The 19,253-nt window shown below is 42.1% G+C and overlaps 1 protein-coding gene across 4 annotated transcripts; it reads right to left on the reverse strand.

Annotated features, from left to right (window-relative positions):
• Nucleotides 1-18,148, reverse strand: fubp3 (far upstream element (FUSE) binding protein 3; the record flags this gene model as incomplete). 4 transcript variants are annotated; one of them, XM_079179598.1, is made up of 19 exons in its annotated part: nt 1-1,479; nt 1,821-1,948; nt 2,063-2,113; nt 2,362-2,418; nt 2,739-2,857; nt 2,958-3,031; nt 3,296-3,456; nt 7,101-7,230; nt 7,420-7,520; nt 7,868-7,970; nt 8,064-8,168; nt 8,376-8,474; nt 9,050-9,209; nt 9,423-9,480; nt 10,290-10,361; nt 10,509-10,558; nt 11,694-11,727; nt 13,384-13,495; nt 18,041-18,148. In XM_079179598.1, 19 exons carry the CDS (start codon nt 18,134-18,136, stop codon nt 1,471-1,473), a joined length of 1,719 nt encoding a protein of 572 aa, XP_079035724.1. In that variant the 3' UTR covers nt 1-1,470. The 4 variants fall into 4 exon arrangements, with proteins under 4 accessions (XP_079035724.1, XP_079035725.1, XP_079035726.1 ...); XM_079179599.1 differs by lacking the exon at nt 2,739-2,857 and having other exon boundaries at nt 2,920-3,031; XM_079179600.1 differs by lacking the exon at nt 2,739-2,857 and having other exon boundaries at nt 2,920-3,031; nt 18,050-18,136.
• Nucleotides 18,149-19,253: the final 1,105 nt, after the last annotated feature.

Consider the following 19,253-nt stretch of genomic DNA (forward strand, 5'->3'; position numbering starts at 1 on the left):
TGTCAACATCGGAACTGTAATCAGCTTAACAGTACACAACAAAGGTAGTCTGGATGTTTTTAATACATGTTAACTGTACACGAAGGAAAGAAAACACCATAATTAGACATTTTGAAATTATATCCCTTTTCATTAAGAAATGACGTTAATACCAGAATCATTTTTCCATAATGATGCATCATTTATATCATTTATATTAGATCACACAAAGAAATAAAAAATTAATTAAAAAGTTATTAGCATTGGACTGAGTCCAACGCCCCACTGAGTCCACAGGGAGGGCTCAGTGGGGCGTTGGTGAACTGGGAGGTACCAAATAAGACAGTTTTTGATCATAATACTTAAAACATAAAAATACTATATTAATTATTACACAGGTAGAAGTACAGCGGCTTAGCAGTCTTGAATAGTTCAGGTACAGAACATACACAAAAATCTATCACTTATTTTTCTTCATAACAAGATGCAACATCAAATTTCAAATCACACATTCACAATCTTTGAACATTTTCAGTATGAAAACAGAACAGAAAAAGAGGGACAATTCTCCTGCTACACTGATCACAGGAAAAAAATAATTTTTATATAAGTATATATATATGAAACATATATATTTTAAATTAACAAGTCAAATATATGAGCATATATACATAGTTTTACAAGGTAGCAAAGGCAAAAAAGCTATTTGCAACATCCCCCTAAATCCTATCAGAACAGATAATTGTAATACATTATCGATGACATTTCCATTTGAAAAGAAAACCCAAAACAAACATCTTAAAACTACAAGTTAAAAGTCTGTCAAAATATTAGAGAACCCATCTTTGTTTCAAAAAGGGAAATGAGATATTGCACCTTTGTTTAAACCAGAGTACAATAACACGACAATGAAAAACAGCATACAATGCACAACAGGAATTAAATCAGAACTACTGCCGCTGGCCGACATTAATCCTGCTTTTTAAACCGTGTAACAAAAATACATTTCCTGTAACAAAACATCACAGTTTCATTTCACTGAATTATGTAAAAGGAAAACATTTTAACACGCTCGCTTTTAAACATCTCATGACAACGTGGTATTCAAGACTGCTAAGCACATAATTGGTTTCATTTCAAACAGAACTAGAAAAAATAGATCATATTGCCTTTTGAAATGTTACAACTCTGGTCAGTTTTGGCGGTACAATCTGAGTCAAAGACAGGAAAACATAGAAAAAAAACGAAACAGCTCTCTCAAGTCCAAAAAGGGATCCCAGATACTGTCTATTCAAAATAACAGTGTACACAAGCATTTAGTAACAAATAACTGTTCCTGATTTTTAGAAATATTACTTTATCATATAAGTCATTCTACAGCTAGTGTTTCTCACTAAGAAAAAAAGTCTTCAAGGCGTTGTAAATCTAGAACCCTCCGTTAAAAAAGGGTTGTTTCCATCCTCAGTGATTCAAGTCTTTCCCCGTCTTCTCTTAATGATCCTGAGAATAAAAACACGTTTGCTCATCATTAACATCGCAGCCGATTCCACTCACATTTAAAGAGAAATCAGGTGATGTGTTATATTTCCAACCAGTAAGAACTGTGCCATAGAGCTCCATTGACGTATAACTATTAAAAACACATTTCCTTTCACAGATTACATTATTAAACTAGTTGCAGGTACATTTTCTGTCTTCAGCGCTACTCGACAGTAGGAACCAAGAGCCAAAGTCAAGTACTGAGGAACAGACCAACATTATGGGTTTTGCTCTTTTTATGGGATTTGTTGGCAATCAGAAATAGCAGCCGCCTCCCGATCATGTGTTCGGCTGGTTCTCACCTGAAGGCCCGGGGCTTGTGTTTGCTGAGCGCCCTGGTTGAAGTAGGCCACCGGCTGTCTGTAGAAGTCAACCCAGGCGTTGTAGTCAGGATTAGAGGTCTGCTGAGATCCGGGACCAGCTGTCTGGCCTGAAGGGGAAGAAAAACACAAGAGTAAGGAAGGAAACGGAGGCGCCAGAGTCAAATACATGAAGTCAACCTGCAGGTTTGAGCTCATAATGAAACACTTCCACAAGGACTCACCCCAAGCCTTGTTGTATTCAGGAGCAGTGCTCTGGGCTTGGTTCTGCTGACCTGAAAACCCAACAGAGGAGGAGTTCCAACATTGTTTTTTTTAATAATACAAGTCTTAAATACAGCATTTCCCCTCTTGACTTTGCAGTTTTAGTGAGCAGAGTTTTACACTTAAGTTGCAAGCAGGGTGTATGCTCATCTTTCCAACATGGTGAGTAAATAAATGGCTTCATCAGGCTTGTATTTAACAAAAAGGATGATTTCAATTTAAACTCCTGTGGAACAACAAAAGTATCCTGTTCTCTTGCCTAGCTTTTTATAATACTGCTCCCAGTCCATCTGGCTCGTCTGGGATCCATTGTGACCTGAAACCAGACACACATAACACCACCACAGTTACTGACAGTGGCCTTTGCGTTTCCCTTTTCACCTTCTGCTCTCATCCGTTTCCTAACGATTTCCATCGACAGCTAATTTCAAATCTGTCTGAACAGGAAAGAGGTGGTTAGCCACAGCGAGCGTAGCCATCTTATCCCCGCCTGCTGAAAACTGGCTACGCTTTCAGAGCCACGTTTAAAAAGGCAACACGGTAAATTCAGTTTGTTCCCTCATTGAGCCGAGTGATCTGGCTGGGAACGGATCAGATTTCTATTCATACGTGGTCAGTTCTCGGTGCTTTACTCACTGTGGTCCTGTTGGCCTTGAGGCTGCCATATTTGAAAAGTTGTACCCCACCCTCCTCCTCCTCCTCCTCCTCCACCACCTCCTCCACCTCCTCCTCCGGCCATGAAGGTCTGAGCCCCACTTATGTAAAAATAAACAAGACAATTCAATGTGAGTAATAAAGTTGACAATCAATTTCTTACGACAACGTGAGGCGGTTTGAGGAGAAGTTGAAGCATACTGTTGAGGAGGAGTGGTTGGTCCTTGGTTGTAGGGGTTCATGCCGAAGCTGCTGTTGCCCCCCATTCCTGGGCCCTAGAGCACAGAAAGGGAAGAGGAGGCGAGTGAGGGACCACACTTGTGTTTAAAAAGGGAGCCAACAGGCAAGGTCAGAGGGCAGGGCCGGGCGCTGATGCACTCCATTAAGTCCATTTGATGGATTCTTTATGTTTAACCTCTGGTGACATCCTGCCGGCCACCAGCGCCACAGCAACCCGGCAGCTCTCCGCATTGACATGTGCGCTCATGAATATCGGGCCAGACAATAGATTTTTTTGGGGCCAGAGCCAGACCACCTACCCCAATTCTCTCATCGATCAGCTGGCGGGCCTTCTCCAACTGCTGAGGGGTGCCTCGGATGGAGAAGATGCGCACGTTGGGGTCGGTGTTGGGCGGCGGGTTTCTCTGCAGCTCCACGTGGGCACGAGACTGCTCTTTGATGTTCTTGATGGTTTCTCCACCTGGGGAACGCAGCGAGGGATGCATCGTATTTAACCGGGGCGGCGACTAGCAGGTGTTTTTGTTATTGGTTGATTTGCCTTTATAAGACTATTCAAGAGCCCAAGAGAAAGTTCTCACATGTCTTGTTTAGTTTGACGAACTGTCTTTTGTGAAAGTTAACTAAATGTATTTGTTTTGGACAAATGAAAACAAAAGAATCCTCACTGAGAAACTTACTTGGCAACTACCTTGATAATTGTATAATTGATTAATAAACTCATCACACATACGATCACAAACTGAGTGAGTGACTCACGTAGGACTTTCACAACACATGTTAACATAAGATGAACTTCTTGTCAGACAGCAAACAGCATCTGAAACTCTTTTCTGATGTCAGAATTTTGGGATGTCGCTTTCTACAATGTTTTGAAACTCCTACTTCACGTAGAAGGAAGAAAGGTTTTCACAAAACACCATGATTAGCATGTAGAAAGGAGTGCAACACAAAGACCAACCGTGACTCTAGTAACGTAAAGTGTGTAATCATCACCGAAGAGGTGAACGCTTGTACGTCACTAATATTTGAATCCATCCATCCAATAAGATTCGACCGCAGCATTGAGCCAGTGTGATGGAGCTACCTTATGAAGACTCCGGCTTGCGTCTCACCACTTATCTACCATTCTGTGGCAACATCCATGCAAATCAGGAAACAAAAGGAGACATCTCCTGCACACCTCCCTCCCCCCCCCCCCCCTCCGCTGCGTCAGATGCCAGCTCTCCGACGTGTGGGGAGAGCAATTACACCAGCAGGGAGAAATTAAACATAGCAGGCAGGAGAAAAGGGCCAAAATTGAAGCGTATCCTCCTTCTGGGATATCGTTTGTCTCTTTTACCCTTTTCATTCTTGACTCGGTGTTGTCCTCTGTGATGAGAGGAGGGAGTGAACGGGGGAGCATATAGACGCCGCCACCCCCCCTCCTCCTCCTCCTCTCCACAACAGCCATCTGAAGAAAAAAAAGGCTGAGGGTGCTTCCCGGGGGGACACCGGGGCTGTCCCAACATCAATTACACATTTGTTCACTTGTGGCTGACACTTGGATGACCCCGGCTGACCTCCGAATGAAAACGCTCATCAAAAAAGCTCTCCTCCTCCCGGAGCCGATCCCTGGCTGCCAACAGACTGCACAGGGCCCATTAACCCATTGTCAACCAAATGAAACTTCTGCCTTAATGAAGCCATTATGAGCTCTTCCAGTCAGACGGCAGAGTGCAATGAAGACCCCGACTATTCATTTCATGGACTGGGCTGTAGTGAGGGCAGATAATACGGGCCTTATTAATGAGACTGGTTTAGTGAGCTGGAGAAAAGGAGGGGACACAAAAGTGCAACTGGTGACGGCATTCAGGGCAAACCCGATGGACTGGTTAGCTGCTGGTGGGGTGAAACTCTCCGGCCTCGAGGGAAAACAACTGTTTACATCAAACTAGAGGTGGGCAGTATGGTTTAAAATCAATATCGTGTTGAGAAGAGTATTTTTATATCACTGTATCATCAGGAAAGACATGTTTAGTAACTTCCACTAAGAAAGAAATAGATTTGTCCTCCAGGATGAATTTGGTTGCAGATTGTTTATTGTGTTCTGATAAGTTTGCTGTTCTAGAGGCGACCTGATCAGTTAATCAAGCCATTGAACATTAACCGATAATCCATCCATCTAGCCGCTTATCCTTTAGAGGGTCACGGGGGAGGGGGAGGGGGGGGGGTCCCAGCTGTCATTGGGCGAGAGGCGGGGTCCGCCGTGGACAGGTCTCCAGTCTATCACGGAGACTGACAGCCATTCATGCTCACATTCACACCTACGGGACATTTAGAGTCGCCAATCCACCTCAGCTCCACGTCTCTGGACTGAGGAAGGAAACACACAAATCCCCAATTTGGGATGCCATCTCTCACACAAAGACACTTGTGTGGACAGGAAGAGCTGGGGATTGAACCACCAACCCTCTCACATACAATCTCACTCAACACTTTGTCCGTTACATTTTAATTACCAATATTATTATTAAGTTGGCGACTGAATTCGTAAAAATACATCATGTCATGATTTCGCAAAACGATTTGATTGAGAACATTGTACTTCGTCCCAGCCGTACATGGAAGAGATGAAAATCAAGCAGCATAGCACTTTTCTAAAAGATGAATACAGATATATCAAAGTGAAACGTGAGAAACCAAGTTTAGCTAATGTAACGTTGGATTTAAAACAGTTTGAATCATCAGGGGTAGAGAGTAAAAGTCCATTCTTCACATTAAAAGTAGAGTTTGACAAATAAATGTCAACACATACTAGCTTTCAAAACAAGCTAATTTAAACTTTAAAATGAGCGAACTCCATCCAGTATGAGAAGCGACTGAAAGCCCTAGAAAACCCAGTAAGTGGACCTTTGAGTTTAGACTTTTAGTTAAGTTGTTGGATGCTTGTTTCGGCTCTTGCACTGAACTCACGGCTGTGATAAAGTGTGAGCAGGTTGGTGGGTGGCTTGATTCATCAAGCTCTCTGTGTCTGTGTGTGTGTGTGTGTGTCTGTGTGTCTGTGTGTCTGTGTGTGTGTGTGTGTGTGTGTGTGTGTGTGTGTGTGTGTGTGTGTGTGTGTGTGTGTGTGTGTGTGTGTGTGTGTGTGTGTGTGTGTGTGTGTGTGTAGGGGGTCAGAACGGAGGGGCAACGGGCTGCATATGGCATCGTAAAGATATTAATCACCGCACCCTTTAAGGGACGGCTGACAGCACCCAGACCCACCGCCATCTCCACCATATTGGCCCACTTCATATGCTAATGCGCAGAGAGGGGGACGCAACGCCCAGGTTTATTTGTTTCCCTCGCCCCACGACATGCACAAAAGCCACTTGACATTTCTATTGCCATGTTTTTATCTTAGGTAAAGAGGCCCACACCCAACCCGCCCACAACTGCACGCACACACACACACACACACACACCAAGGAGACATGCATGCAAACACACTACCCACACACACACACACACACACACACACACACACACACACACACACACACACACACACACACACACACACACACACACACAAGCTCCTTCCAATGCAATGGTCAATGACTTTTAAATAGCTGGCAATAGAGTGGGCATGAATAGCCAATAAGCTAATTCCTTCTATTCATTCCCTCGCTGCACTCTATTGGGCTGAAAGACCCTCATTAGATGCCAGGCAGCCTTCCACATGATTGAGGGCTGTTATTATGCACCTTTAACAATTAATGTCACATTACACGCATTATCCCCGTCATTAAGCCCTTAGTGAAGCCAATGAATGCCACTTGTGCTGTATACATGAGGCCTGGAGAGAGAATAGGAGGGTGGTCACTCACACCCCCCCCCCCCCTCTTCTCATCAGTTTCACGCAGAACACCAAACGGCATTCAGTTATTAAAAGGGAGAAGGCAATCTGGCCGTTTGGATATACTCTTATTAAGACTGTTCATATTGATGGACTCTATTATTTCTCTCAGGCAGCAAGAAACATTATACCGGGCACGCTCACCAAAAAAGTCTCAGCTATACCAACAAAGCACAACCTTACAGCAACAACACGTTTAAACCGAGTTATGAAACCTTGTTCCTTACCTTTGCCAATCACCAGTCCACACTTATCGGCCGGTACTGCATAGGTCACCTCCTGCAGTCCTCCAGAGCTTCCCATGTTACAGTCACTTCGCCCCCGACGTCCGATTACACCTCCAAATCCGTCTCGCTCCTACGGGAAGGGAAGCAGCGACAGTGTTTTGACGCAATCGAGCAGTTTGCAGGAAATTTAGAGATTCTCATTTAATGGATAGGAAGCTTTTTATCCTTATTATTAAAATATTGTGTCTTGTTGCTATTCCAATAAATACGTATTTATGGGAGCGATGTAAACGGAGAGGATGAAAGCAGAAACACGAACCTGAGCGGTCTGGACCAGTTCATTGATGAGGTGGACCGCATGGTGGCAGTGGTCTGGCTGACCCATCACCTGAGCGATTCGGTCAGGACTGACTCCATCATCTGGACGACAAACAAGTGACACAAAAGGTCTGTAACTGTCGTAAGACGGCATACGCATTTACTTTTTAGTGCTTTATATTACAACTCATTATGTAAAAGCCTTCGGGATATTGTTTAACTTTAGGTTTCACAGTGAGCAGGGATTAAGTAGGAAGAAATTATGAATTTTGGGATTATTGGACCGGAATAAACAGCCACCAGATGAGAAACTCAACCTCAAACTTGTTTCTATTCCTGAGGCAACATTAACCGTCTTTAAGGCACAAATACACGTTTCAACATCATTATCATGACCAGCTTTAGGGATTACACATGTCTACTTTACTTCAGGCCTCGTCTCCTCCTACCTTGTTTGAACTGGATCCGGACCCCCGCATCATTCTGAATCTTCTTGATCATTTCTCCGTTCCGGCCGATGATGATGCCGACAGCAAACCTGGGCACAACCACCTGGACGAAGAGGACAGAGAGAAGAATTCAGAAAAGATCTGATGCGAATGAGTAAAATCACATTATTTTTAGAAGCAGAAGAAAAGCCCTTACATCCAGACTGCTTCCCCCCATTTTGGATCCAAAGTCTGCGCGGCCCACCCTGAAGTCTCCTTGGTCCTTGTCTCGGATGAGCTTTATCACAAGTTCACGGGCTTGCTATGAAGACGATCGAAAGACAAAATCTTTATTAAAACACTTCTCTTTTTTTTTTAAACAAAGAATGTGAATCATAAATGTCCAGCAGGAATTCTCAATAAAAACAAAGAGACTTTAAAATGACTGGAACACTGAAGGTATAAAATGTGTAAACTTGAGAGTAAACTGGCAGCATAGCAACACACACTGAGCTCCTCTGAGACCGACCTGCACTTTGTGGGGATCCCCAGTGATTCTCAGGGGCTTGTCTGCTCCAGTGGGCATCGGGTCATCCTGAATCATTATCATCTGCACTCCTGTCCTCTCCTGCAGGGGTACAATCAGACCCACACACCATAGAGTTACCCGGGGCTCTAAAGACTATTCACGCCGAAGGGAGCAAATTCTGCCACATCTCCAAGAACAGGTTTTATATTTTGATGTAATCTTGGGTCATCTAGACCAGAAGATGAATAACTATGAAGGATGTGAAAATGATGCTTATGTTAGTGTGCGTGTGTGTGAGACAGCCGTAGAGCATCACGACACATCTATCAGAGATATATACATTTGATAAGTGTTATTGAAAACATATGCACATGTTAAATACTTTATAAATACATACATTTAGCCAGAGGTGACGGGCTCTAGTTTTTTACCACATTGGATAACTGTTATAAATAGACTGATTATTGAGCAATACTCCCTCACATGACTCAAAGGTGTACTGCAACATTAAATCTCAAATAAAAGATGGAAGAAATTCTGCACATTTATTTGGCAACCCTAATAAAATTGGTATTGTCGGGTTGTGTTTAGTGCAGTCAACTGTTTGAAAACAAAAATGACGGCCGACTAACGGACTACAGTTGTGTTTCATTCAGTGTGGTCTACTAGCACACCTGCAGCTGTTTGATGGTCTCTCCTCCTTTGCCGATGACGAGGCCCACTTTGTTGGCGGGGATGAGGATCTGTTGGATGGAACTGCCGTCCATGTCGCTGTGAAAGCCTGGACCGTACCGACACTGCTCCACAATCTCACTCAGCAGCCTCTTGGCCTGACTGTGTGGGAGGGGAGGAGGAGCAAGAAATACATTTATCACCAGAGTTACAAAAGTAAACTCCACTCACATCTCTCTTTGTCAAAAGTGAAAGAGGTGTTCAGGTGATTCAGTGACTAATTAAGTGGAGATGTGAAAAGAGATTTGAGTTCATGCCCTCGGTGTCACTACAATAGGGCACACTTTGAGCAAATCTGTCAAAGTTGAGACTCACTCAATGTTCTCTGGGCTTCCAGTCAGTGTGCAGGGCCGGTCCAACATGCCTCCGCTGTCTGGAACAACATCAGCACAACAGTTAAAAGAGACTGCACACGCGGAAGTATAAGAAGTAGATCGCAACTTCTTTTTGCGAAGGATTCACGCCCCTTCTCGGTCACTGAGAGTCAGAGCTTGTATGCATGTTGCACACTCTGGAACCGAGATACAACATTCATCTCACAGCGATACTCTACAACCAAACCAAAGCTGAAGTCATGGAATCACTGAAGTAAGCGGGTAGGAAAGAAGTAGCACGCTATGAGCTATAACAGGGATTTTTTTAAAGAGAAGTCTGTTATTTATTTGTGAATAAGGGCAGCTTGTTCTGTCAATTGAAATAACAATTTTGTGTTTTTACTACGAGGATGCTGCTGCAGACAATATTATTTATTTTCTTGTTGGTTCTCTTTGCAATGCAACCCTCCAGTTGACACATCTCTTCTATTTGTTACTAATATTGAATTAATAAAAGATAATGGAAGTACATTCATCTGTTTATTAATAATGAAACATTACAACTATGCAATGTTTAAAAAAAATAAATAGCAGATGCACCCAGTATGAATGTTGAACAGTGGGGACTTAAAGTGATGCTAACATACTTGTAGTTGTACCGAACCTGAAATTTGTCAAGCCAAATAATTTGAATCTCTTGACAGAGTACAACGTCTGAACGTCATTGTGATAACCACTACTGCACACAAGGAGAAATAATGGCAATCGTTAAAAGACCCCACATTCTACTGTTCGTGGTTCTGGCCTCTCAATGGATCTCTTAAAGCAGAAACAAGAGGCGTAGACAATGTGTTTGGTCACAACTCACCTGAAGCAATCTGGATCTTACAACCCGACTCCAGCTGGATTCTTGAGATCTGCTCTCCTCCTTTTCCAATGACTACAGAAGCAGGAGAGACACAGTTTAGAAGCCCCTTTGAATTTAGACAGGGGCCTTAAGCAGTGACCCAAAAGCTGAGCAGAACGTCAATACTGGTGATGACATGAAACATTAATACTGACTATAATGAACTGAAGAGCTACTTACTGAATCCCACCATCTTATCAGGCACGTTATAGTCTTCTGTAGTGAGAGCCCTGGAGAGATTAGCACATGATCAATAGAGTATTCTGATTGCTTCTTTTCTCTGATGGAAAACCCAAAGATTTAAGTTTACGGTCAGAGGACGTACAAAAAACTGAAAATATTCATTTGAGATTTAAATCATTAACAGAATTGCTGATTCATTTTCAGTTGATCAACTAATCGACTAATAGTTTCAGCTCCAGAAATTATGAGTTAAATCATTGTTTTCTTACATTTGGTTTACAAACGTTTCCGAATTCTAGCTTCTCAAAAAGATTTGTAGCTCTTTTTATATCATGGTAAAAAAGCACTATAAAATATATTTAAATCTTATTTTCATGCTTTTAGGTTGTCCTCTTTCCAAATGGTACTTTGTATGAAGGGTTTGTTTTGTGCGTAGATAAAAAATAAACTACAACGATTCAACCATACGGACAACAGAAACGGAAGAAAAAGACTAAAATCCCAGTTTAAACAAAGACTGCAGAGAGCCTAAAGAAAAACAGCCACCCAAAAATATTTAGAGCCCAAATGAAAGTACTGTTTTGGTTCAATAATGATCAAGGGTCACTTCTGCTTTTCTGGACTGGAAAACACATTTTAAATTGAAGAGTGTGTGTGTGTGTGTGTGTTATATGTGTATTCGTATTAGTTTGTCTCTGCACTGTATGTTTACTCTGGTTTATGCTCTTAGATACTAGTTTAAAAAAGGAGATGCACTTATGACTTGTAGTTCTCTTGAATACCTTTGTTGAATACACTTATTTTAAGTCGCTTTGGATAAAAGCGTCTGCTAAATGACTAATGTTAAAATGGTTACAGCAGGAGTCTCCCCCTCCATGTAACACTGGGGGGACGGTGACTAAACAAAAGTTTTAATGATTCCATTCTTCTTCTTTTGGGGGCAAAACTATTTCAAATGTAAACAATGTATCTTGTGTCTGAATTACACAGTTTATACAAGGAAAGACAGAACATAGTGTAGTGTACAGTGTGTACGCAGGTGAGAAAAGAGGCCACAGTGAGTAAAATGTGACGGGAACACTTTGGGTTCAGAGGGTTAAATGAGGCACAGAGAAAACACTGAGAATACAAGCAAGTGCATCAAAACCAACAGAAACAGAGATGAGAGGAGGCTCTGCTCACCTTTGATGTACCATTGCACCGAGGTGGTTCCCTACTGAGAGAGGGGAGAGGAAAGCAAACCAATTAACGCAAGAGAAATAATGTGAGATCATGGCTAATAATAAACGATATTTTAAATATCTGTGAAAGTGACAAAGCAGCAAAATGAAAAAAGGAACGAGTCACGGAGGGGAGCAGATGGATATGGTGCTGAACAATCCTCCGTGTTTGTGTCTGACCCACAGCAGGGGGGGGGGGGGGGGGGGGGGGGAGGCTTCCACCAGCATGGTAATCGGGCCTGTGAGTGTTTCAATCAGAGCCGCTCAGAAAAAAAGAGAGGCAGCAGCCGGGTCAGTGGCTGCTGGTCCTGAATTGCATTTTGACGGGTAGCACCAAGCAAGGGTCCTGCAGGGTCAGTGGAGGATGTGCTGCCATGAACGTGAACACCTGAGTTGATATCTAGCAACTTCAAATCAATTTTATGGTCGTTTGCACTGATTTCGCTTCCTCTGGAAATGCACCGGGGTTAACGCTTGAGAACGGAACAGCTATGAATATAAAACAGGGAGGTGTACCGCGTTTATACGAGGACAGGGCCGGAAGATAAAATGGGAATGCCGCGAGTACATTTGTGTACTTGTACATTTGATAACTAAATGCTGAGCGCTAACCGCAGCGCTACAAAGATACCATTTCTGTTACTCCCCCAATATGGTGGGACAGCCTTCACAGAGAGAAACCGAGGACACATTGTTCAAAACAACAGTTTGTGTCAGTGCTTTCAGGGCTGAACTATACAAACAACTGACAAGACAAGAGGACGGCGGGATGAATAGTTAGCATTTCCACATCATGGACATGAAATGGAGGAAATCTTTCATACATATGGACAGCAAGATAGAATGACATGTTTTTCAAGATACTCCATAAAACATGAAAAGAGAAGGCCATGGTTTCCTTTTGTTGTGGTTTATCATCTCTCTCTACGGTAACATGCAAGTCAGGGATGCAACAATCACAGTATCTGCTTTGGCTCCGATACTTTGCTCATGTTATTGTAAAACTACTCCGATAAAACCGCAGCGTGCATTGTTATGGACACCTGGAGCCAAGTCTCCACCGCCTCAGTTAGTTCAGCTGCGAGTTTGTCAGCTGTGTAAACTCTGACGGGGTTTCCGACAAGTGAAATGAATGTAAACTATGCCAATTAAAAAATAAAAAATAAAGTGATTTGCAAATATTTATTGAGCAAATGCATTCAGCATGTTTGTTAGGCCTCGAGGATACAGGGAGAGTTTTAGTGAGTTCACACTGAATGTTTACAAAAAAACAAACACCTCCAAGTCAAACTGGATCTCACTGGGGGAACAGTTTAATTATGTAAATGTTTTAATTTAGTTTAGTTTAGAGGCAGGCTGATGTCTGCAGGGAGGTTTTCTTTCAACAAAACCTTTAGGTTGTTTACCAGCAACACAGACAGTCACAAGCCAAACATTTCAAATTATTATTATTCTATTACCATGGTTTATTTCACTAACTTTATTCTGTACAAAATCCTTTGCGTGAGAATGTTATGACCAGGTCAGTAAACTATGAGACACGTTCAGACTGCTGATCTTTAAAAAGACTTAAGTTGAGGAGATCAATTCACGAGAACGTTCTGCAGACGTGCAAACGAGACATGTATGCGTTTGCACTGAAGGCCTCTTACCTCCATTGTCTAGTGAGCGTTTCTGCCCTCCAAAGCCGTAGAGGGAGTGGTCTATGACCGGAGGGGAACTGTTCATGTTGGGCATCTGGTCTCCTCCCATCTTGGCTGCCATCTGGAGACACAGAGCAGGAAAACAGACGGAACAAAAAAGGTGAGAAGTGGATAGGTTAGGATATTATCTTTGAACATACTGTTCCCTTTCCAAGACAACCCTTCATGAAAAGAGTGACACACTGTTTTCTTCTTGGTTCCCTTAAAAGCATCGACTTTGCTGCGAGGTTGGGCCTTGACAGAGTCATATCTGTAGCGGAGTGTTATTATTTGACAGCAGCGCAAAACTGCACTTTGTACATCGCTACAGCAGCTTGAAGCGGTGTAGACTACCGAGAATCATGTTTTCCTAGAAACATCATGCGTCCGGTCTCTCTGACTAAACTAACTGCTTTCACTGACAAATTACACAGATCATCACAGCACACGTCTGGTCCTCAGCAGACTGAATTTGCCAGAAAGTTACAAATACCCAGAACAAAGACACAACGTATACTTTCCCAGATCCTGAATCAAGTGAAGGCTCTTCCAGTTTTAGCATATGTAGATGAGCAAAGGCAGACAAGAGAAAAGATAGATGTCCAAATCCCATATTTACCTTCAGTGATCTTAAAACTATTTTAATTACCTTTAATTGATTTTTAAAATCTGGAATGATGTAGTTTTGTTCAGAGTGGCGTCAAAAAGGTGACGATTACATTTTATGAGCTGTAGTTTGTTTTATTTGAAACTGTTTTATACTTTAATGTTTTTCTATTTCTCTCAGAATTTAATACATGAATGGAGATACGATACTAAATCATGAATTTGGCAGATTAGAATTTAAACGAGACGCATTAAGTAACCGAGGAAAAGCGGTCAAAACGACCACACAAACCATGTCTGTCGCAAAACACAAAAGCCTCTCATGTCGAAGTTTGTGCAACTTTAGTGAGTTAACACGACACACTGCAACCTGTTGTGAAGCAACAGAAGTTGGCAGCAATTCTGTCACAACTATCACAAGTTTGATACCCTGCAGCTTGACCCGCCACGTGACCATGGCTAATATTAAGTTTAGACGTGAATCCTTAACAGCTGTGTTGTCACACAAGCAGCTGTACAAGAACTTTGCCTACAGTAAATAAAAACTGTTGTTTAAATCAATATCAGCTGTCAGTACTTGACCAGTTTTTCCTCTCCGTACCAAAAAAAAAGTCTTTGCTCACACCCACACCTAGTCCTGTCATGTAAGAACACCGTACAATAAAGCAATTAGTTGATGTGTACGACATACATTTCGCTACACGTTTCTGTTTTAATGATGGAAAGTGTCCAACCCCCGCAAATAACTTCAAGTAGAGTGCAGTTATTTGCGTTCTGCAGTGACGGACATTTAAATCTTCAGTTATGCTGCACGAAAGCCCCAACAGCGTTTTCCACTAGCCGTTAATCTGCCACCTCTGCTTCCATACTAAAGTATAGCATTTCAGAAAATTACACCAAATTGACATCTGTGCCTGACTGGAATCTCTTTCACGATACGAAAATATAGTGACAGCAATTAGAGTCTTCCACCACCTTCGGGGATGATTATCTACTTCAGAGCCCAGCGGTTGAAGTGAGAGGGAATAAGGAGGCAGGAAAGGAAGCAGGTGTGAGGGCTGCCGTTTCCCATGACATCGTTGTAGCCATGCATGTCGAGCAGACTGAAAAGCATTTTTAGATGGAAGTCAATACTCAAGAAAAGGCTGAAAACTTTTGAGTTTAACTAGTTTTACTCCCGAGTTATATTTCACTACAGCGGAGCAGATACCAGAGAAATATTTCCCAAATCACCCGTTTTATAGGGCGTGTCCAGAATAGTGAGGGTGTAGGTTGTTATTGCATTTTACAGTATTTGTATAAACATGTTGAATTCAGAAGATGAATTATCTTGTTGTATCTTGTTTTATTAATTACAAACTAAAGCGGTTGCTGTTGATCAGAATGCTGTTGCAACACGATTCAATAGACGCTTATCTATTGCTTGTTCAGTAAGTTCCACCAGCAAACACAGAGTTTATTATCAACCCTATGATTCAAACGTATGCACACAGACAGCTGCTCAGTGAGAAAGACCACCGACTGCTGGACTGCACTTTGTCCATATTAAACCAACTATATTTAAAAACGTACATTTTTCTCTTCTTGTCAGCCCTCCAGCCTCACGAAAAGAATAATCTCAACGGTGGATATATCTTACATGATACCTTTATGTTTGAGTATGCACAGAGAAAACAAATAAAATGACAAGTCTGGAAGACAGATGAAGATATTTGTTTAACTGTGAAAACGACCTGAAAACGCAATTTTGTGTAATTTTTAACTGTTTAATATAGACTGAGTCTTAGGTGTAATGAATTATTGTTGATTTGGGTCACTAAGACTTTCAAATAAACTACACAGAGTATACGATAAATGAAGTCTTGCCAGCTTTGAGGATCAAAGAACCTAAACTCACGATGACAAATTGTACTTTGTCTGATGCAGATTTACCTGCGTGTAGTGCATATAATCAAAGATGCATTCGTGTGCACATAAGCATTCGCTACAGAGGCGTCTTGCAGCAGTCTGGTCAAGTACGGTCACGCAGTCTGTTGGATTTTATGGCAAAGTGTCCGTAACAAACTATTCCAGAAATGAAATCCTGTGACATGTGGGTACATGGGAACCAAAGTATGTATGGTTTATATTTAGGGTCCGAGAACACCTTGTCCATTGGGCGGCTGTGGCACAACTGTTCGGTCACAGAGCTACACTATTCACTCGACGTGGTCTTCATATAACGCAAGAGTTGGCGTGTACATTTTCATCAGTTTACATGAAATACATTGCAAAGCAATTTCAGCTCATGCAGCTTAAAGATTTAAGTAGAGAACCCGTGACACCTTTAACTGCATCTGTAGGAACAGCTAACATACACACCAGTGTAAAGAAGCATTAAAACAAGGACTCCACTTCCTATCTCTCACACTTCTGCTACATCAATGTCATATGATAAACACGCAAAACCAACAAGAAGACTTCCCCTTTCTATAAAGTACATGGAGGCGTGAATAAATCCACAATGTAACACCAACACAATGTGGCAGATATACATGATTTTACGAGGGTTAATATGCGATTCATTCTGATGATAGTCTTTGATCATTAACAGCAGTATCTATGGCCCATCTGCAATTGATGATGCAAGAGGGAGAGGTAGATAACCACAACTAAATCCCTCGTAACCTACTTGTTGTCACCGCTAAGAGGCCGACATGACGCTTTTTGTTTTAATCTGAGATCTTGTGAACGTGGTGCGAATCATACATGTGAGAAGGTGGACGAAGGAGGGATTACTTGACATGTCATGTTTGTATCTGGGTGCACTCAAAATTGCACTACATGTTCCCAAATTTACTAATAATGAGCACTAAGCTCAGTATCTGTTATGCAAGATATTTATACACCATCGTATAAATTACGGGATTAAAACACGCAGGGACAAATTTGGCTATTAGGGATATAATCTACACAGGGGGGGGGGGGGATTAACTGGTAGCTGTGTGACTAAAGTCCAATTCACACTGTATTAACAGCAGTTAGTGATATACTTATCTTCTTCTGATCAACTTAATGGTGGCCTAAACTACAGTGACTACAGTCACGATCTGAAACTAGTGAATATCAGGTGAACAGGGGAGCAGTGAAATGCAGATTGGAAGTTTTAAATTATATTTTCTGGTATTTTCCAGGCAGCAGTGGAAAAAAACAAATGTGCTCCACAGGACGAGTGGAGGGGGGCTTATTTGAACAGATGACGTTACACTACATGGCCTTACTCCAAGGCTGCCTTTTGGGACACACAGTGCCACACACGCTAGCTAGCTAGCTAGCACCAGCTCCTAGCTAGCTTAATCACATGTATGCTACTAGGCAAAAAAACCCACGCTTCAAGTTTTAAACACGAGCTCGTTGTTAAGTTAAACACGGGGGGATGGACGTTAGTATTGCACGTGATCCCCGTTTAAGCTCTAAGTGCGTCTCTTTAAATGGGGCAACAGCCGGTTATACTAAAGCTAACTCAGGACCAAGAACTAGCATGCTAACTTTATTGACAGCGTGTCGGGCGGCTCGGTGTTTAAGGATTCACGTCTAAACGTAATATTAGCCATGGTCACGTGGCGGGTCAAGCTGCAGGGTATCAAACTTGTGATAGTAAGTTAGCTAGCTAAGCTAACTGCAACTTATGTTGCTTCACAACAGGTTGCAGTGTGTCAGGTTAACTTACTAAAGTTGCACAAACTTCGACATAATGAGAGGGGCCTCCGTGTTTTGCGTCAGACATGGTTTGTGTGGTCGTTTTGACAGCTTTTCCTCGGTTACTTAACGCGTCTCGTGTCCCGTGTTAACTCTAATCTGTCCTCTCGGCTATGCTGCCTCGGCTACTTAACGTTAGCTTGCTAGCTTGCTGGGTACATGAGGAGTGTTGTGTAGTAGGGGGTCCGGGGTGCCCCGACCACAGTCCTGCCCTGCTCCACACGCAAACACGTTGTTTGTGGTCCGAAAGCGCGACACGTGTGTTCGCTGGACAGCATTTTACCTGTCGTACCCGGCGTATCGTGTCTGCGAAGTCATCTTTCGTTCCGGGCTGAGCCACCGAGGCCTGTCCCTGAACCAGCTCCGCCATCATCATCATCCGCCTCGGCAGCTGAGAGCCACACTTAAAAAAAAAAAAAAAAAAGAACAGCACACGTGCCAAACCAAAGCTCCGCGAGCCAGATGATCTCGCGAGTTGATCGAGGACCACATAGCATATAGGCAAAGACAACAACTTTAACATAACTAAAGAGGTTATTATATTTTTGTTACAAATAACATACAATATATGAGTATATATACATATATATATATATATATACACATATATGTATATATATATATATATATATATAATTTTATCTTTTGCCGTGAAAGAGTTTTCATGCATGACTTTTATATGTAAATACACCCGGTCAATTAATTTGATTCTGATTCTGGTATCATTAGGCCAACAAAAGTTGGCGGTGTGATCGCTGGCTCCTACAGTCCGCATGTCATAGTTGCTCCCTGGGCTCTTTACAGCAGCCCCCAGCTTTTAAAATGCTCAGGATGGGTTAGATATAGATCAAATTTCATGTATGTGACAATTTAAATCAAGTTTAAGTTAGTAGTGTAAACAAGACAACTAAACTAACCAGCTGACAGCAGCAGGCCTTGCTCAAGGCTTCTATGGCAAAGAGAGAGCCATGTTGAGTTGTTATTCATCTACCTGAGACATCTGCACTGTGCCACCTTCTCCCTCATGTGCCTCAATGTGTTCTGTAATCTTGTTAAAAAAGGAAAATCAAAGAGTCACATCAATGTTTTAAACTGACTTTATATGTATATTCCTAACATTGAAAGCTGTTTTGTCAGAATATTAAAAAAATCCCATTTGGCACAAAAAAAAAAGCACATTGAGGAATATTGTTTTTTCCCTTGCTGCACATGTGGAAACATCTTGTTGCACATCTGGAAAATGCCAGCAGCCAGACAGAAGAAAGTAAAATTGCTGCAAATTTCCAAACTGTTTATGCAAAACAGTTCCTGCTCCATAAATTGTATCCAAACCTCAATGAGCAAAGTCCGACCAGTAAGGACTAAAATGATTGTGTCCAGCAGAGTTAGAAACAGTCAGAGTTCATTTCTGAGTGACTGATGAAGCTTTTCTTCAGGATCAATGCATTTGGATCATTTTCTTAATGATGTACAGAGAAGCCTCCCTACTGATATTA

This window comes from Pholis gunnellus (genome assembly GCF_910591455.1).
Source record: "Pholis gunnellus genome assembly, chromosome: 18".
Lineage (NCBI taxonomy): Eukaryota > Metazoa > Chordata > Actinopteri > Perciformes > Pholidae > Pholis > Pholis gunnellus.